At 46.9% G+C, this 21,128-nt stretch overlaps 1 protein-coding gene across 1 annotated transcript in view; it reads right to left on the bottom strand.

Annotated features, from left to right (window-relative positions):
* Nucleotides 1-310: 310 nt before the first annotated feature.
* Nucleotides 311-21,128, bottom strand: part of LOC125293318 (IQ motif and SEC7 domain-containing protein 2-like) — a 74,822-nt gene continuing 54,004 nt past the window's right edge. Inside the window, exons 5-16 of the mRNA XM_048241184.1 lie at nt 19,027-19,906; nt 18,695-18,995; nt 16,672-16,833; nt 15,255-15,377; nt 14,899-15,065; nt 13,921-14,060; nt 11,357-11,482; nt 9,855-9,954; nt 7,101-7,262; nt 6,353-6,565; nt 4,226-4,275; nt 311-3,368 (exon numbers count right to left, since the gene is read on the bottom strand). Coding sequence (XP_048097141.1) covers nt 1,986-3,368; nt 4,226-4,275; nt 6,353-6,565; nt 7,101-7,262; nt 9,855-9,954; nt 11,357-11,482; nt 13,921-14,060; nt 14,899-15,065; nt 15,255-15,377; nt 16,672-16,833; nt 18,695-18,995; nt 19,027-19,906 — 3,807 coding nt within the window. The 3' untranslated portion in view covers nt 311-1,985. The remainder of the gene's footprint in view (nt 3,369-4,225; nt 4,276-6,352; nt 6,566-7,100; nt 7,263-9,854; nt 9,955-11,356; nt 11,483-13,920; nt 14,061-14,898; nt 15,066-15,254; nt 15,378-16,671; nt 16,834-18,694; nt 18,996-19,026; nt 19,907-21,128) is intronic.

Below are 21,128 nucleotides of genomic sequence, written 5' to 3'. Positions count from 1 at the left end.
ACTATCAAAAGCAACCTTAACTTTCTTGGGCCTTTTGAATGTCTTACTTTCACTTTCACGTCATTCACTTAAACTTTCCTACTTGCTAGATTTGACCAATTTTCCATAGCCTGCACAAGTAGTGTAAGTAGAACTACTGCTCTTCATTATCTTTCTGCTTGTTGACATCTTATCATGTGTGGTATAATTTCATGATCGCTTTGATTCTTTTTAATGTTGTCATCAGTATAGGCTCTGCCATTCAGTTGTGGATGTTCGTAAATTGCGTTTATGGGCGGAGAAAGGCGGAGAAAGGCAGAGAAAGGCGCAGTTTACACTAGTTTGATAAATACGACGGAAACTTGGGTCTGACAGCGTTCGCAATCTGAGGTTTGTCCATGACGCTGATAACGCTACGTTCGGAAATGTACGTACATCTGGCCCTCAGTATCTAATTGCTAACTCACTCCAACAACATACCATCTTGAACTGAGAACTGATGGGGTCATCTTTCCTTGGACAATGATAGCGAATTAAAACACAATATCATTGATAAAAACAAAACAATCCAACTTAGTTAAAAACTGTTTACTTCCTATTTGTGCAACATAGGAAAGAGAGAAACTCACCCATGTCACCACCAATAACACTGATATAAAACTTCATATTATAACTTCATAACATTGTCTGACCAAAACTATCAATCTGTCATAATGTTAGTATGGCTTGCTTATTGCATTTGAGAAGTGACTTAGAGCAATACCTCAACAAACTCTCCATCATATACATTTGACACTTCAAAATTGCAGGAGTGGGTAATAGACCTTTACATGTTGTTAGGATCAGTCTTTGAAGTAGTTACGTCAAAAAGAAAATGTGTCCTCCATGTTGCAGAATCAAATGTCTGCCAAATGGCTCAAGACAAAGTAAATCAGAAGAGGCAGAAGAACATTGGCTGGAGTGATTAGCCCTGACCAGAACAACAGCTGATGACATTGACATTTCAAGGTCATAGTCAAGCCCAGACGTGCCAGCTTTATATGCTCTCGGTGTCCTTTGAGTGGGTGATGAAATGATTGTCATGATTATCAACATCACAGCAGGTGTTGAATGTGAGAATCCGATGAATCCAAATGGCAAAAGCCATGCTCTCTCTTGTCCATGCCCTGACAGCTGTCTGTGGTCTCTTAATATGTGCCACTGTGCATAAGTCCTTTATGACCACTAAATGAACCTGTATTCTCCAACCATGGCTGATCTAACCCGGGATCTGACACACACACACACACACACAGGTCATTCTGGGGCCAACTAGAGATTCAATACCAGAATGGAATCTTGTCTGAGCCATTTTATCAAAGAAATAGAGAGTGAAAGTTCACCTCCACAGCTACTCTCTTCCACTCTGCCAACCTTCTGTCATAATCTATTCTCTCTCTCTCTCTCTCTCTCTCTCTCATGCACTTGTGTGTCTCTGTTGACGTGTTCTGAACTGTGATTAGCGGTACTTATCGGCCTCGACACTCTTCTCGTGTTTGTTTGTCTCCAGCCTTATTGCGCGGTGGGTAAAAGCATCGTGGATGACTTTCGCTTTGCGTGTGTGTGTGTGTGGTGGCGGCGGCATGCATCTCGGCATCTCGTCCTCGTTTTCTTTTGCGGCAGAAGCACAAGCGCTATCCAAAACAAACACGCGAACAAAAAACAAAACGGAACAAAATGGGGCTTCGATGATGCTGATGCATGCTTACGCAGGTCGTTCTTGGTCGCGAGACGGAGCGTGGCTCAAGGTTCCGGCTATACGCTAGGGCAGCGGACGTGAAAGTAGCAAAGCCTCATCAGACTGTGCTTCCTCTTCCTCCTCCTCTTGCCCGCTCCACCGCTGCCTCTACGCTGCTGTTGCGGCTGCTGCTGCAGGGTTCTGGTGCCGCCGCTAAACTGGACCACCTCCCCACCCCTGGCTCTCACGCTTGGCCCTCGGGCTGCCTGGGCCCCTGACGCTGGTCCCCTCACACCACCGTGCTGATGCGGTTGACAGGCTTGGACTTGGAGCTGCCCATCGTGCCGCTGTTGCTGCCCGCTCCCCCTCCTCCCCCACTGCTGCCGGGGCCGCCCCCCGGGCCCATGCCCCCCCCACCCGGGCCCGCTCCCGGCGGGTGCGGTGAGAGGGGTGTGAGTGGGGTGTGCGGCGAGGGCGGCGGCAGTGGCGAGTGCGGGGGCGGAGGCGGAATGGTGGAGGGGTGCGGGTACTGGGGCACGTAGCGCGCCGTGATGGCCGAGGGCGGTGCCTGCGGCGGCGCGGCGAACACAAAGTGCTGCTGGTGCGCGGGCAACGGGCTGTGGGAGAGTCCGCCGCCGCCGCTGCTGCCGCCGCCCATGCCGCTGCCGCCCACTAGGTGGCCGTGGATGTGGGAGAGCGCGGCGGCGTGCGAGTGGGCGTGTGGGTGCGGCTGCGAGTGCGACAGCGTCAGCGGCAGCTTGGGGCCGGGCCCGGGGCCGCGCACCGAGTGCGTCGGGTGCAGGGGGGTGTGGGAATGCGTATGCGCTGCGTGCATATGTGTGTGTCCGTGCGCGTGGTACAGCGGGAACGGAGACACGGGCGAGAGAGGGGAGTGCGGCGAAAGTGGCGGCGGGGTGCAGCTCATGCCCATGCCCATGCCAAGGCCCATGCCCATGTTGACGTAGCGTCCTTGCTGCTGCTGTTGCTGCTGCTGGAGCATGGCATGCTGAGCCATCTGCTGCTGGTTGTACTGCTGTTGCAGCTGCGCGTGGCTTGGCGCGAGCTGCGGGCGCCTGGGCAGGGAGCCGCGGTGCACCATAGTGTGGTGCATGCCCGGCGTGGGGCATGAGGGCACGCTGACCATAGGCACGGTCTGCACGTGGTAGCGGTGGTGGTGGTGGTAGGGCGGCGGCGGCTGGCCAACGCTGTTGCTGTTGTGGCAGTACTGCGCGTGCAGGGCCTGCAGCTTGGACGGCCCGCCGGGGTCCGACTGGCCGAGCGCGGACGGTGAGAGTGGCGGCGGCCCCCCGCTGGTAGGCGGCGGCACAGGCGCCGGGTAGTGCGGCCCAGGCGGGACCAGGGGCGGCGGCGGTTGCTTGGCGCGCTTGCTGCCAAACAGGGAGCCCAGGAAGGACGCCGAGCTGCTGCCGCCCGATCCACTGGCGCCCGTCCCCGAGCCACCGGCCCCGCGCTCTCCACTGCTGCTGCTGGACAGGCCTCCGGCGCCGTTGTTGCCCCCAGACGAGAGGGGTTGTTGTTGTTGTTGCCCCGGCCCACCCCCCACCCCTACTCCGGGGCTCAGGATGGGGCGGTGAGGCCGGTAGTCGTCCAGGCCATAGCAGCTGGACATGGGCAGGCGCTGGTGCGGCCGGGGGCTACTGATGATCGAACCCTGTTGACAACAGATAACAACAAACAGAGGATTAAAAACAGATACGTGTGGGTGGACGGGTGGACAGTCTCTCCATCTCTGTCTCTCTCCCTCGCACACACACAGTGGACGATCTCTCCATCTCTGTCTCTCTCCCTTGCACACACACACACACACACACACACACACAAATGAATGCACATTCACACAAACACACTCATAAGCATACTGTTTACGCACACAAACACATAGCACACATAAAACATAAAGGTGAAAGGTAATGTGGATCAAAAATGGCAGGTGTTATATATTTGTTGGTAGGCAGGTGTTGTATATATATATATATTATATAACATATTGCAGAAAAAACGTATTTGTGTGAATAATTTCTGATTCTCAGTGTGTGTAGAGACTAGAGAGTATCAGCATAATGAAGTGGTGGTTTAGTTCATTAGCAGCTGCCGTCAAGCAGGGCTTCTCCAATTATCCATTCAACATCAACTCATTAGAACAGCCACAAGCTCAAATCACAAAACCAAAACACAACACAGACTTCAGGTATCAATGAATGAATGAATGAATGAATGAAGAGGTGTTATCAGCAAAGCAACGTGTTATTCTGTACAGTGTGTGAGAGAGCGGCAGTGATGCAGCATGCTCTCACTGCCTCGTGCATGCACATGCACACAAGCAGAGCCTGCTCAAACACACACACACACACGATTGTGATGGGCGGAATATGCTTGGTGCACAAGAAGAATGGTCATGCACAGGTGTACAGGATCAGTCCATGTTCGGGTGGGGTGGGGTGGGGTGGGGTTTGATTATTAGGAGAGCGAGAATGGGAGCAGTGCATTCAACACCCCTCTCGGACTTACTTCGATGGTACTATCCAAGGAGCCGACGCTGTTTCTGCGACCTCGTTTCCCTGCAGCCCAACCAAGCAGAGCAAGGTCAGGAGGACAAAACCCCCACTGGAGCCCACCATACCTCCACACACACACACACACACACACACACACACACACACACAGACACAGACACACACACATACACATACACACAGACAAACACACACACACACATGCTGGGAAACAGCACTGCTATAAAGCTGGCCTCCCTAGGGAGCACCTTAGCACACTGACTGAACCATCCCGTATTCTTTCTACTGAATCCTCCCGTAAATATGTCCCCCATATACAGTATGACTTGTGTTTTTGCCAACACACAATACGACTCGCTAAAGGCATTCAGTCTGAACATTTTTCCTCCAGCCTTAACCATCAGCATAACGTTGTCATGTACTACATCGCCACAAAGCTCGCATTCCTCTCTTGTCCTGGTTTCATTCCCTTAGAAATAAAGAGGAATAAAATTGTAACCCCACAAAAGTCGTAACTTTCCAAAGTCTAATTCCCTCCAGAGTGCATTCAAAGGCAGCCCTCTCTTGCTGTGAGGCTTTCTACTGAGACGTCAGGCTTCCCAATCTGCATGTGGAGCAGCTCAGCGCTCCCCGCACTGTAAACGAAGATGAATGGAGACTCATTTGAATACTGCATTCGTAATGTCGGCACAGCCGCTGTGAGCCTCTGAGACAAAATAACGATGAGTGCCGATGAGTTGGTTTGGTATTGAATGCCGTTAATATATATTGTATATGCTTTACGGGGCCACAGTTTGGCAGCGGTTTTGATAATTATCAATCTTCAGCTGTTTGAAAAGTGTGAGATTCACTACTATAGAAGCAGTGCAATGAAACCTTTAGGGGTGAATAAAAAATCAACCCCCTGTCTAGTCACTAACTGTTTGTGGGAAGAAGTTATCATACAACACAGCCAGCGTTTGGGATAATGTAAATGCAGCATTCACTTCATCAAACAAAAAACACTTCGTGCCGCAGGGCAGTCAGTCTACTGTAGTTCCACTTTGTAGAATTTAGTGGCTGAATCCAATGGGATATTTGTATTGCTTTTAAAATATTGTCAGAAGCGAGTCCAACAACTATTAGTCTAATCATTGTAATTACTATGAAATGATCAGTGAGAGTATTTAATGTTTGCCCGCTTTCATCCAATGTGGTAATATCAGATCCTTTTTCAGATAGGATCAAAGAAAATTAAAAAAAAATAATTATCAGGCAGTGACACATTAAATCTGTCTTAAAAGACACTTACTTGAAAACATTTAAAATTCACTAATATTCATTTATTCATAAACAAGTCTTTAGGGTACAGTTCAAATTCTAAATAGCTAAGTGTAAATATGTTGTTATTTCATTCTCAGTCTTGAGGCAAAGGGAAGTCCCACAAAATGTAGCTGGGCTTTTATGACCCACTAGAGGGCGCTGTCACATGTGATATGCAGTTTTCTCTGCTCTCTTCCACTCCCCCCCCTCTCTCCCTCTCTCCATTTTGTGATTGAGCAGCATCCTGTAATTTGGGCAGAAGACACAGTGACACACTAACACAGCATTAAGCGTGCCCAGTATCAGTGGGTAGCCATAAAGCTTGGCCGCTCTTCCTCGCGGTACTTAGCTCCTCCACACAGGACAAGGAGACAGGGCCGACACAGTCTACACCTTACAAGTGATGACGCATCACCCCGTGGAGTGTAGCCTTCATTTGACACATTTGAGAAACGCGCATCTCAAGCATAAAGCAATTGCAACTTGCTTGAACGCACCTACACTCAGTTGATGTTTGAAATAGGTACGATTTTATAATTCTCTCCCCATGTGGTGGTGGTCAGGCAGTAGCCCATAGTGTCCAGGATCTAACAGGCCTCAGGGCAGCTTAGTCACAACAGTGAGTCAAACAGCTTTATCTGTCGGCAGTGTGTTCTTTGACATGGAGCGATCATGACAGGCCGTCAGCTCTGAATCCCTTTGCCCTGGTTCAGCAACCTGTGAGTGTGATGTGTATGCAGGACTGGGAACGAGCAGAGCTGATCTCCACCTCCAGGTTGGAGTGGTCAGTAGTGGTCAGGGTGGGGGTTTGGGTTCGTACCTGTCTCTGAGAGGTCTCGTAAGGAGGAGCTGAGGGCTGTGCGCTTCAGCCCCTCCGTGCTGGCGTACGTGTCGTCCAGGCTCGGCCTTCCCAGAGTGCCGTTCACCGCCTCACTCTTCATCCCCACGCCGCCAACTCCTCCTCCCACGCCGCCGCCACCTCCTTCACTCATAAGGCCAGGACGCATCCCACCTTTCTGCTTTTCCAGCTCAGCTGTGAGAGAGAGAGAGAGAGAGAAGAGAGAGAGAGAAGAGAGAGAGAGAAATACAGAAGGGAACTAGTGAAATTCAATTAGCAAGAGACAGGCTGAATTTAAATGAAAGAAAAGAAGGGAAACAAGAGACAGAAGTAGTGAGAGAAAAGAGAGAGAAGGAAGCTCGAAGGCGGCAGAGGGGGAGGAGAGAAATATTTAGAGACTGTATGTGTGAGAATGAGTGAAGGAGAGAGAGAGAGAGAGAGAGAGAGAGAGAGAGTGAAGGCAGGGGGATTGAGAAAGCACGAGGGAGATGAAGGAGGAGAGAATGAGGAAGGAGGAGAGAATGAAAGATGAACCCTGAGCAGAAGCAGACACATTTTCACCGCTATCACAGCTAAGCTCAGCACAGAGCGGGGCCCTCTCTCCCTCCCTCCATCCATCCATCGCTCCACCCCACCCCCACCTCTCCTCCTCCATCCACCACTCCTCCACCTCCACCCCCACCTGCACCCCTCCTCCCTCTGCTGCACTGCGCTGCAGTTTTTGACTCACACTCCACGCGGTACTTCTCCATCTCCTGCACCTCGGCAATGCTCTCGCGCAGGTCACTCACGAAGCGCGTGCGGTCCTGCTGGCTTGGCGCCGTGAACACGATCAGAACCTTTCTTTCGCCGCCCGGGATGGCCGACGTCAGACGAATCCCGTGAGGGTAATCTGGAGAAGGGTAAACACAGCACAGAGTTATATGAGGTGAATTGTAGTGATATACTGTATGGACAAACTATGGTAAGGCCACACTATACATACACAAGTCCACCTGTTAAATAGCATAGATGTAAAGCAACATGGACATGGAGACAGTATCATGACAGTATCATGACATGGAGACATACGTACAGAAGATAACACGATAAAGACACAGAAGCATTAGCAGTACACATGCAGTTTAAAGTATGTTTAACTACACAGTATAAATAACATAGACGTAAAATATAATGTGGAAACCATTCCCTAATTAAACACCACACCCACATGTAATTATTTATTATGTTCCAAATGTGCATGTTGTAATATCTGTCTACCAGGAACACAAGAAGTCATTCAGTAATTCTTGTACCTCACTCTACAGGATGCAACAGCCATCAGAGCAACACTCCGACATGCTACCACAAAGCTGGCACTCATTTGAATACAGACCACATACAGCGGGGAAAATAAGTATTGAACACGTCAACATTTTTTTCAGTAAGTATACTTCCAGTGAGGCTATTTGCATGAAATTTTCACCAGACATTAGTATTAACTCAGATAATCCACCCATATAAAAAAATCAAAACATTAAAGTCCATAGGTAGAGTTATGTGCAATAAAGTGGAATGACCCAGGAAAAAAGTATTGAACACGCCTGCTGAAATTTCTTAAATACTTTGTGGAAAAGCCTTTATTCGTAATAACAGTTTCAAGGTATTTCCTGCATGATGAAACTAATCAGTCACAGTATTCTGGTGTGAGTTTGGCCCATTCTTTTAAACAGATAGTCCTTTAATATTGAAGATTTCAGGGGTCCCTCTTGTGAATCCTGATCTTTAGTTAACTTCCAAAACTGTTCAATTGAATTGAAGTCAGGGCATTGATTTCCTTTCTCTGAAACCAATTGAGAGTTTCCTTTGCTGAATGGTTAGGATCATTGTCCTGCTGGAAGGTCTAGCCATGTCTCATCCTCATCATCCTGGTGGATGTAAAGATTCTCCCAGAACAAAGTGACTCCATTTATCATTCCTTCAACTGTATGAAGTCTGCTAGTACCATGAGATGAAAAACAGCCCACACCATGATGCCACCACCTCCAAACCTCACTGTTGGTAGGGTATTTTTAGGGTGATGCACAGTGCCATTTCTCCTCCAAATATGCTGTGTAGTATGACATCCGAAAAGTTACATTTTTAACCAGAATACATTCTCTCAGTATTTCATAGGATTGTTCAAATGTTGTGTAGCAAACTTTCAACGAGCTTCGACATGTTTTTCTTCAGCAATAGAATCATGCTGGATGAGCGTGCATAGAGGCCATGGCGGTGGAGTGCATTACCTATGATTTTCTCTGTAACAATTGTACCTGCTGCCTCCAAATCTTTCTGGAGCTTTCTCAGAGTGGTCCTTGGCTCTTGGGCTACTCTTCTGACTATCCTTCTGACTTCCTGGTCAGAAATCATACAAGGAGATCCTGTGCATGGCCAGTTGATGATGTAGTGATGTTCCTTCCACTTGCAGATAATGGCTCCAATACTGCTCGCTGGATGATTCTGAAGTTTTGAAGTGCATCTGTAACCAGTTCCATTAATATGTTTGGCAACAATAAGGTTGCAAAGATCTTGGGAGAGCTCTTTGCTTTTACCCATCATGAAATGTTTCTTGTGTGACACCTTGCTAACAAAAAACCTTTTTATAGCCCAACAGTATGTACTAACCCAGCTTATATCAATTTGCACAGATAGGAGGGATAATTTCTCTAACTACTTATAGATTCCAATTTGTTCCTTGCCATTCCTTGCGTTTGTGTACTGCTTTATCTTAGCGTGTTCAATACTTTTTCCCTGTGCCATTCCACTTTTTTACTCATAACACTACTTTTAGACATTAATGTTTGGATTTTTATATATGTGTGGTTAATAATAAAAGTTAATAATAATGTCCGGTGAAAATTTCATGCGAATAGCCTCACTGGAAGTATACTTACTGAAAAAAATGTTGATGTGTTCAATACTTATTTTCCCCGCTGTAAATCTACAGCCAGCAGACTCGGTGGAGATTTACAGTTTGGCAGTGGAGGGACTTACAGCAGCATTCATGAGGCAGTCATTAAAGTGCTGGGGTTTTATGGCTTATGCAAAAACACAGCGATGAGTGAGTGTGTTTACACATGGGCTAGGTATTATTTCCATCATGTATGTGGGCTACAGATGGCCATGTAAATACAGGGGAGCGTAGGCTAGAGAGGCAAATATCAGTGACATTGAGAGCTTCACGCCAGAGAGGAGAAGAGAGAGGGAGAGGAGAGAGAGAGAGGAGAGAGAGAGAAGGATGCAGAGAAAAAGAGATACAGATAGACAGAAAGAAGTGAGAGAGATTCAAAGAGAGAGACAGAAAAGAATGAGTGAGTGAGAGAGATAAAAAAGGGAGAGTGTGTGTATGTGTGTGTGTGTGTGTGTGTGTGTGTGTGTGTGTGTGTGTGTGTGTGTGTATGTGTATGTGTTTGTGTGTATAAATAAAGCAGGAGAAACAGATGGAGAGACCAGATGGACTTACAGGAGTTCTGGAACATGTGAACCTGCATTTCCACCAGAGGAAAAGACTGTCTGAAGCTGTACGTCACCAAGGTCTTCTTCTTCTGAAAGATCTTGGTCACCTGCAAAGGGAAGGGGAACGGAGAGGGGAGGAGCACATTTTCATTTCCCGCATCAGAGATGCCGATGGGGGTTGGATGGGTAGGTAGTGGGGGCAGGGGTGGGGGGATGAGGACGGGGGTAAGACGGGTGGGGTGGGGTGGGGTTGTTGGGAAGGAGTGGGGCTCCCCAGAATGAGGGCACGGTAATTAGGGTGCTGAGAGAGAGAGAGAGAGAGAGAGAGAGAGCTATGGGGATGAAACGCTGAAGGCTTGTAAATCCACCGGTGCACTACTGCTACAGATACTGCTGCTCCTGCTGCTGCTGGAGAGGAAGGGGGCTGCAGCTCCACACTGAGATTCAGGCCATATTTCAACACCTAGACATTTACATGGAGGTGTTCATTCATTCTGCTTGGGCTTTCTTCATGATGAGAACTTTAACCATGATAAAATAAATATATATATAAACAAAGTAAACAGAAAAAGGTGATAATCTATTAACTAAAGAGTGTTTTATTAATGGGTTATTTATATATTACCTGAACATGGTCTATTGCAGTGGTTCTCAACCTTTTTTCAGTGATGTACCCCCTGTGAAATATTTTTTTCAGCCAAGTACACCCTAACCAGCGCAAAGCATTTTTAGTTGAGAAAAAAGACTTAAAACAGCACTGTGCCATCAGTGTCTAATATATTAAACTTTGGAACTGATAAATATCAATATATGTATTGTAGCGCCGAGGCTATTTACTCCCGTGTTGGACTTTCTCCTGTGTTCCCCTGTGTCTCTGTTTTCCCGGTGTGTGCGCGTGTGTGTGTGTCTCCTCCCTTCTGTGTCATAGAATGTGTCAATAGGTTCTGATGTGTTTTGATTGGGGGGAGGTGTCCGGGAGGGAATATTTAGGGGTTCGGATAGGTTAGCGATTGATAAGGGGAGGGAATAGAATAGGGGGTTCTAAGACGTCTAGTAAGTTTAGTCAGAGTAGAGGTGAATTACGTGCGAGTGGGTTGTGTTGTTGTGTTGTTGGCCGATGCGAGTGAATGACGAGTGATTGAGACGTGATTTGTCAGGATCGGTTTGTTGCTTTGTATTGGACACCTCCTGCTACCCGTACCTTAGCCTGTACATCCTTTGAAAAATAAATTACCGGTGTTTAGAGCGAAATCTCAGCCTCCCCATCTCCTAACTACTCATCGGCATTAAAGTATGTATATATTTAAAATCTCACGTACCCCCTGCAGTGCCTTCATGTACCCCAGGGGTACGCGTACCCCCATTTGAGAACCACTAGTCTATTGACTATTTAAGGGAAGCAAATTAATCCATGCATTCACGTATGTGTGTGTGTGTGTGTGTGTGTGTGTGTGTGTGTGTGTGTGTGTGTGTGTGTAGCTGGTTGCTATAGTGGACTGTGTTTCTTACCACCAGCAGGTCATTGAAGAGGAAGACCTCCCTTTGGTGAACTCCAGTCCTCTGGGGTCGATTGGGGTCAGGAACCTCATAGAGCTGACAGCAGCACACCAGCCTGCGATGTGGCAGTGACAGCACCTGGCTCAGCACACACATCATCCACCATTAGTCAAATATACACACAATTAGAGGCATGACCAAACACATACCGGCACACACAGTACCTGCACACACAACATATGAGTCCTCTGAGGCTATTTACAGAAAGGGGTACATGCTTGATTAGAGTTCCAACACTAATGCACCTAATGTACCATGTCAACATATTTACATGAACACATACCAGCTAGAACAAGCCAGTGCAGATGGCACACACACACACACACACACACACACACACACACACACACACACAAGCACACACACACACACACACAGCACACACACACACAAGCATGCACATTCACATACAATCAACATAAACAATCCAGCTAATCCACCTTTATCCAGCCAACACAAATCAACCCACCTCTTCTGCAGGAATACACACATGTATGTGACAGAACTACGTATAACGCATCAGATTAATCACGCTGTACTTAATCACCCCCCTCCCAACACACACACACACACACACACACACACACACACACACACACACACACACACACACACACACACACACGGCAGTGTTAAGCCAAAATTAGCCTGTAATGTTAATGTTGGGTGTTAATTAAAAAAAATAATCACAAACGCCTCAGAAAAGCTTGCTAAATAACCCTCCTACAAACCACCATGAATCACCAATCCAAAACAAACCCCTCTCAGTACCCCTCACTCCACAGAGCCATCAGCCTGAATCCACTCAGCCTCGCACCTCACGCCACGCCCCAGTGACTGAGAGCCCTGCTAATGTCCCCCGACAGCCCGCTGAGATCAAGCACCGGCCGGTCACTGTAAGCGTGAGTCGTCAAATGTGCTGAGGATCAGAGAGGACACTTCCTGCCAGCGTGGCCCGTGGACGCTCCGACGCACTAGCGGAGTAGGCGGCCCGTTCTCCACACTGGGGCTCGAGTCCAGTTTCAGCGCTGCTAACCAGGTGCTCTCTGCCGTTCTTGAAATAGCCTCAGTGGAAAACTGGTTTAGGGAGACCATTTAGGATTTGACCTCTCAGTGAGAGGTCATGCTGCTGAATATACGCACTGTCATGTTATGTGCATTATGTCTGTGTTATCAAAACATGCATGGGTGTACTATGGACTTTCCCAGCAGTATCATAGACAGGCTGAGAGCTTAGAGCAAGTCACATTTCTAAAGTTCTCCGAAATAATCAATGCCGTTATGCATAATTATGAATTGTCAAATCTTACACGGCCAGTGCACAGACGACCAGAGACTCAAATATTAGCGCATATTGACTACACTGGCACAATCCACTGATGGATGAATGAGAGACCCCTGGGCACTGCACCACTATCAACCAATCCAATCCAAAATCTCTCAATCCAAACAACATAATGCACCATATGCCAGACAATAATCTCATAAGCAACCATCACAAAACAACACAAACCTGCACAATTTTGTTGCAGACAACAAAACAGACAACAGACAAAATAGAGGTTAGAAACATCCTAGTCCTCAACAAAAGTCTTCACTGCTTTTCAGCATGTAAGCCTCATCGCAAACAAACAAACAAACAAACAAAAGAAATAAACCAACGCCTCACCTTATGTTTGGACTTGTCTGTGTACAGCCCCTGACAGGCTGTCTGTCGGTTTTTTCACGGTTATGCAAACTATCTGCTAGCGAGAGGAAGCTTTTCAGCTCCCCTGTTGCTCTGGTACCCATATGCTGCCAAACTCAGGGTCACGGCTCTCATCCCAGCCCGTTAGCATTTAGAAAATAAATGACTTCGCCCGTAATTGTGGTCACAGCGTCCTTGTCTCTCACAGCATAGAATAAAGGGGAAAAAAGTTTTGCCTGGAAACATCCAGACGGCACAGCATGGCGCTCTGTGACCTCATGCTGCGTTCACTTTTAAAATCTTTACCAAAATTACTTTCAAACATCCATTAAAGCAACACCAAAGAGTTTTTTGTACCTTAAAAAAAATAAAAAATCATCAACTCCTAACAGGGTGAACTGCACTTCTGCATTCGCTTCGCGGCCCTCTATCAGCTATAACCACACTATGTATGTTTGCCAGATCTGGTAGCGGATCTGTAGTCCGATGGAATGAGACATAAGAAACTACAAATTTGACTTGCATCTGATGTTGCAATACATCGTACTTTCATAAAATCATGCAACATATTCTACCTTGTCTGTGGACATCGTTATTTGAAAAGCCAGTGCTGGATAAACAAATAGCATGCGTGCGACAGAGGAAAGTTCTTTGGTGTTGCTTTAAGTGCTCACACCGCAGTATCTCTCTCCTTTGAGAAACAAATAGCCAAAGAGAAGTGTTGCCATCTGAAAGCCGTGTCAAACTTTGACACCTTCGTACAGTACATCAAGCATGAACAAAAACACACAAGCATGATTGGTGATCTGACCGCCAGAGCACTACTCACAGGCTTCTTCCCCACGACCACCCTCTCCACAGCTTGCACTTGAGACACATGGTCATCGTTGGTCCGCAGCTCCCATTTCTGGATGCGCTGGTAGATCCCAACGAGCAGGTCTCGAGGAATGTCCTGACCGTTGTCCACGCCTGGGAAGGAGCAGAATGGTGAGATAATGGCAGATAGGGACAGCCATCCCTTTGCTGAAGACCTATACAGCTTTTTGCTCTATGATTCCTCTATGAGATGATAAAGAAATACAGCTACTATCTATTGATCATCTATGTGTGGAGGCTTACTATAAGGTCATTTTGAGTCAGTTTGTACATCAGAAAATGAAACGTGGCGATTTTCTAGGCTGATTTGACATGGAACTATATTCTCATTCCAGCATAATAATCAAGGAACACCATGGGCGCAGCAGCACAATGATATCATGCAGCACCTGAAAATAGTCCCCGTAGGCTTCCAGCAACAAGGTTGAGCTGCAGCAGAAATATTTGTTAGTGATTGGATTATTACGCCTGAATGAGAGTATAGTTCCATGTCAAATCAGCATAGAAAATTGCCATGTTTCATTTTCCTTTGGTCTTATTACAGTTTCTAACTTGAGGAAACAAGTTTTAAATAGGAAAATTACCGGAAATCTTAGTCACTTTTAAACATGATGCTAGCAGGCGAGATGCTAATGGTCTAATCCGATTCAGTGATCTATGCTAGGCTGGAGCTAAAAGTGGTATCGCCAGACTCAGAGAACGGTTGGATGAACTGGAGAAAAGTAAAAATCAATTGTTTAACTCAAGGGGAGGTGGAAAATGAGTGTAATTCCCCAAATGGTGGAATATCCCTTTAATGCTAGTATCTAAACCCATAACCTTCACAATACAGAGAAAAAGCAGTCCAATGTTGCTATTAGATGAAGTTGACAGTATGATCTCATTCATTACACAAAGAGGGACATAACTGAAGACTTTAAGATCACTGCACCTCGCAAGTTCTTGATGAAGTCCTCCAGCTTCATCTTCCTCTCTGGTTTGACGTTGGGGCTGTACATGTCTGTGTTGAGGAGGATGATGGCAAACGCCAGAATGAAGATGGTGTCGGGGTTCTGGAACTGTCGGACCAGCACTGGGTTGCAGACACAGTACCGCTGGCTAAAAAAGAAATATACGTTACTGATGTAGAGCTAAACAAACCGCTGAGAAAGAAGGGTCATGTTAGAACATTACCATGTATTGATCTGGTTCATGTTTTTTTTCTCTCTCACTTCACTTGTAATTGGCTGACAAGTAACCTACAAAAGTATAGGCGTAATTCGATAGCTCTCTGAACCGGTGAACTACCTGAAAGCCTCGACGAGTCTCTCCACCTTCTGGGCCTCCCCCTGGACTTTGATCTGAGCCTGGAACTTCCTCAGAGCGTCGTCGAGATCCATCCCTGAGAAGTCCATCTCATCCAGCACACAACTACAGGACACAGAAACACACTGAGTGAGTACAAATGAAGATCACATGACTGTGTGTGTTTCACAGGACAGATTCACCAGATTCAGATATACATGTATATAAAAATATTACTGTTAACTAGGGCTGAAACAATTAATCATAAGTCTAACTATTAAAACAATCGGCAACTATTTTGGTCATTTATTGATAAATATAGAATTGATTTGAATCGGTTTAGGTCATTTTAATGGAGAAAAAAACTAAATTATCTTACACCAGATTCTTAAACTTAAATATGTTCTGTTTGTTTACTGCTGACTGTAAATGGAATATCTTGGAAAAAAAATTGTGTGTAAACAAAACAAGTCATTTCTGTGTTTCATCTTTGGGCTTTGGGAAACAGTCAATAACATTTTCTCATGTTTACTTTATAGACCAACTAATCGCTTAATCAAGCAAATATTCAACAGATATATATTGTAGACAGATTACAGTTTCTGAGAATATGCCCACAGCTGATTTTGATATAATATACAATGCTAAAAAGAGTAAGATGTTGATTATCAGTAGTAAAGAAGACTGTCTGTCTGGCACTGCACTCAGTGTGTGCAGTGAGATTACATATTTGGGCAATATTATTGCAAAAGACCTATCTGATGATAAGGATATCTATAGGCAGCATCGGAAGCTGTATGCTGAAGCAAACATGCTGTGTCGTAAGTTTAGCAGTGCTCTGTACCTGTAAAGATCTAACTCTTTAAAGCGTATTGTACACCTTTGTATACTGCCTACCTGTGGTGTCGTTATAAACAAGGCAGCATTAGAAATCTCACAGTGGCTTACAGTATAATGACAGCATGAGGCTGCTGCTGAGAGCTCCAACAAGCTCCATGTTTGTCAGTGTTGCTGTTTTGGCTAACCCTGTAAGCTGTTTGTCAGATTTTCTTCCAGACTGTGGAGCCATTGTCTGGAGCCAGGCGAACTTGTCTGTATGTTAGACATTGAACATTGTGGAAGGCTTTGTATTTCTGTATTTTTTTTACTCTGTGTGCTTTTATTGTGATATGGATCCCTCTGGGTCTGAAATAAATAATTATTATTATATAGAATAAGATATATAGACAGATTATCCGATTATAATCATAATAATTAGTAGCAGCCCTACTATTAGTCATCTTTTATGGTGCATATGGTAAGAATGTAATTGCTGCTGTGGCTTGGCCATTGCCTTTCCATTGGAAACCATTCAAAAGTCTTTGACTTCATTCCAGTCATTTCTGGCTTGATCTCCTCCATAGTGCCATTGTTCACTTACTCCAGCACGTCCTTGTTGAACTGCTTCTGCCGGTTGCCCAGGAACTCTCCAATCATCTGCCGGCTGAGGCCTTTCCGCTCCAGGATGAAGCGGGCAATGCCCACGGGTGTGTCCGACACGAAGCCCTTCTCGATCAGATACTGGATGCCCTTCTCTGGCTTCCTGAGGGCACGCCAGGAGGACACGCTCAAAATCGGCATATAAAAGAGCTAACAGTCTCAGAATGCACATTGCACACTCATAGGAATGTCAGATAATACTATGTGGAAAGCCACAGCATGAAGGAAAAAGGGAAAAATAAGGACAAAATGACAACAGACTGCAATGAAAATGCACCATGCACACTTAGGATGGCTCAGAACTGAGACAAATGAAAGAAACCAATGTTGAGAGACAAGAGTAGAGAGAGAAAAAGGTCCATTATGGTTTGAAAACTAAGACAGGAATCTGAGAATCCTCTCTAAAGGCTACTGGGATCCAGAGGGAACTTAAGAGTCTGTTTATTGTTATCCTTTTTTCTGCCGTGTGCTGAGAGTCGAGCGCTGGTGCTTTGGATTTCAGATTTGCAACAGTGCTCTGGGGTGGTTAGATGTACACTGCAGTAAATCAGCTTACTTGACACAAGTGCATATATGAGCCTTTGACAGTCTGCCACAGAATTGAAGTCACACACTCTCAAGAGCTGACAGAGCCAAGTCTGGTAGACATTACTGGGGTGGTTCTTCTAACTGACAGGACTGCTTACAGTGCTATTGGCCTCTCCACACTGCCATTGGTAACTATAGCCTTAAAGGTGCTCTAAGCGATGCTGGGTAACGTCACTTCTGTTGACTTTCAAAAAAAACACAGAGCTAGGTCGCTACTTCCTCCCCCTCCCTTCCGTACAATTGAAACTCTCCTAAACGCACATATTGTCTGTGATTTGCTGGAACAGTTTGTTATGTTTTTATGGGCTAGGTTTGCCCAGGTTGTTTTTGTTGCTGTTTTTGGAGCCTGTGCTGTCCACAGAGATCGCATTTTTTACAGTGTATTCAGGACACAGCTAACGGTTAGTTAGGTGAAGTTTGCAGTAAGTGACATAAAATGTTTTAGCCTAAAAAACGCGTGGCATCGCTTAGAGCACCTTTAACTATAAATCCAGATTTAATATCACTGTAGCTAATAACAATGACAGGCAACATCCACACCAGACACTATGGCAATTTTGCTAACAATAGAAATGCTGATAATCAGAGTCTGTTGAATTTTAAGCATCCCATTGATGAACATGAAGAATGCTCCTGAGAGACTTTCCTTATTGTTGGATACTCATATCGCTATAGTTACAGTTGATTTATTGTTGTTGTTAGCATTGTTGATGGGCCTACAGACGATAAGGGACACCAAGAATATAATAAACTCAGTATTTTGCCTTTGCTTATCTATGGCATTCTGAGACAACCACAGACGGGCATAATGAATGTTAAAGAGAAATAATACTGCATGTCAGCTGCAAAGAACATCAGAAGATATCATTCATTAAACTAGCAGCAAACATTAGGATTGCAATGGGATACACATCAGTGGGCTTAAAATTGACCCCTGGGGGACACAGTTCAAAGTACAAACAGTTCAAAGTCCAACACATGACTGTTGATGATTCAAAAACAACTACATAGGATGCCAACCAGTGCCAACAGAGCATGGGAGTCCAACCCACTAATCCAGCTAGGATACTAATGATCTCTAAGACCAAATATAGATCATGGAGGAAGGAAGTATTACCCATGACCTAAGCATGACCTAATTCCTCATTCCCATTGTTGTAGGGCAATTCCATGCAAAAATACCATGGCATTGTGTTGGCGTTATGGATGTGACAGTTTTGAGTGGAATAGCCCTGTAACCACTGGGCCATGGCTTTAGAACTCTAACTCTAGGCATTAACAGCTTTTAAAGGCCCTGTTCCTTCTTACATAAGGTTCTCCACCTTGACCTGTCCTAGTGAGTGGAACGGTGAGAAGGTCCTCAAGGTGTCTCTTACTTGTTGAAGAGGTTGAGGCCGATGCGGTACTGCCTCCTCTGCACCACGTCGTTGTTGAAGGCGGGCGAGTCCCAGCTGTGGCGGCTCTCCCGCTGGTAGGTCTGCTTGCCCAGCGGGGGCATCGGCTCCCTCAGGCTGTCCCTGGACGACGAGCCCGAGCTGCAGTTGATGGTCTCGTTGGAGTTGGTGGTGGAGTTGAGCGAGTCGTTGTCGCCGTCCGAGCAGCAGGGCTGCTCCATGACGCCGGGGATCATCGGGGGCATGGGCATGGAGGAGGTGGTGGAGAGGGGGGTGAGGGGGGTGAGGGGGGGGGGGGGGGGGGGTGAGTGGAGGCTGCTGTGGGGAAGGGGACGTGGGGGTGTCGGAGTACGGATGGTGGTGGTGGAGGTGGATGGGGTGGTGCAGGGGGTGGTGGTGATGGTGGTGGTGGTGGAGGATGGTGTGGTGGGGCAGCTGCGTGGGGATGGGGGAGGGCAGGGGGCGGCCGGGCGTGCGCGTTTGACCCTGGGCGGTGCAGGAGGAAATGGTGCGGGCGGCGGGGCTGTGCTTGAGCGTTCCCTGAGGCGAGCCCCCGATTCCTACACCTCCACCTCCACCCACTCCTCCTCCTGCTCCACCTCCCCCACCACCACCAGGAGGCTCCTGCTCGTACATCAGCTGCCTGTTCAGGGAGCCGCGGTCGGAGCGGTCACTCATGTCCACCGAGCTGTCACTGGGTGGCTCGATGGTCAGCACGGGCAGGTGCGGCCCGCGCAGCCGGTAGTCGCGGCACTCGGTGCAGGGTGTGCTCCGTCGACTGTTGCTGCTGCCGGCGCCCTCCGTGTCCCGGCTGTCCTCGCGGACTCCGCCCAACATCATCCCCCCTCCGCCGCCGCTGCCGCCACCTCCACCCCCCATGCCCGTCCAGTACTCGGTGTCGGTGCTGCTGGGCGTGCGGTCGATGGAGAGCGGCGAGGAGGGCATGCCGTCGTCCATGTAGAGCGTGACGTCGCTGTAGGATGTGGCCGTGCTGTCCTCGTGCATGCTCAGGCCCCCGCCGGCGCGTTCCCGCTCCCCCATGCCGTGCCGCGACAGGGACGGGTTGCCGCTGCTGCTCCACACGCACTCGCCGAAGTCGTCGCCCTCTGCGCCACTCACGCCCTCCTCCTGTGAGTCGCCGCGACCAGACTGACACGTGAGCGTGTCGTCCATGGAGTCCGCCAGGGACTTCACCTGTTAGATATAACAAGCGAGATTAAGGGTACGTCTACACGAAACCGCTGGGTGAATTTTCTGTTACCGCTTTCACACCTTTAACGACACCGGTAAAGAAAAAACTTGCGTGCACACACAGAGGTGTAACCAGCTAAATGTGCTGTAGTGCATATGCCAGACCAGTTGATGGCGCCGGCCGTGCAGAGGCTTCACGTTTAATTCGCGTGAATCGCGTAGAAGAAAACATTGTTGAAACAGTTTGTTAAGCAGTCGCATGAAATAAGGAGACTACAGACAATTCGGTTTTCAATTCAACTGTTAAACTAATAAAGTTCATTTTCAAGGTATGTGACTGCTATGTGAAATTTCAAATGCTTAGCCTACGCATTGCATTAGGTCTGAGCACCACTGGAGAAAACATTAACATGCATTAAGCTAATGTTTAACTAAGTTAAGCTAACGTGTGCTTCTAATTTAGCCACAAAAGGCTACATTGTGCACATAAATCATGACAGGGGAAAGAAAAAAACATTTTAATATGATAAATAAATGGTTTGGTTTGTTTTGACAAGCAGCGTGTCAGGTCGAGTGCCGTAGTTGAGTTGAGAGGTTAGGCTGTCATCATAAAATTGCCGGCTTCGCAACTACAGGCGGAAGTTAGCCGGCGGTTTCAAAAATCCCCACTTCAGAAGGCCGCAAGGCGTAACCGATAACAAAACCTCACCGGTTTCACAAAAACCAGCGTCGTGTAGACGGCCCCTAAAAACAACAGCAACTTTTCCTGTGTACTACATGTATTGAATCGTTATTATGGACTAAAGCAATCAAGCACATCTAAACATAATCTATATGTATACCCCTGCAAACATAATCTACTGTATATCTATACCCCAGCAAACATAATCAACTGTACTGTATATCTATAACCCTGCAAACATAATCTATATCTATAACACAAAGTACAAAGTACAAGTATAGTACAAATAGGACAGGAAAGGTGTGTCTTATCAGACACTCTGCACACTTGGAATCAAAACAGCAACTTTGCTGACTGCTGACACTAATCTCAATACACTCCGCTACAGCATGCAAAGAGTGCCACCTTTGCCCAGGCTGTTTTAAAGGATTTAAAGGGGAGCTTAGCATCTTAAAGAGCAGCGTTTACCAGATTTGCCCGAGTGAGAGTGCTAATTTGTTTGGCAGCAGGGAGTGGTGGTGGGTGTTATGCCATCACCACACA

This window comes from Alosa alosa, chromosome 4 (genome assembly GCF_017589495.1).
Source record: "Alosa alosa isolate M-15738 ecotype Scorff River chromosome 4, AALO_Geno_1.1, whole genome shotgun sequence".
NCBI classification, from domain to species: domain Eukaryota; kingdom Metazoa; phylum Chordata; class Actinopteri; order Clupeiformes; family Clupeidae; genus Alosa; species Alosa alosa.
This window is presented reverse-complemented; position numbering and strand designations above follow the sequence as displayed.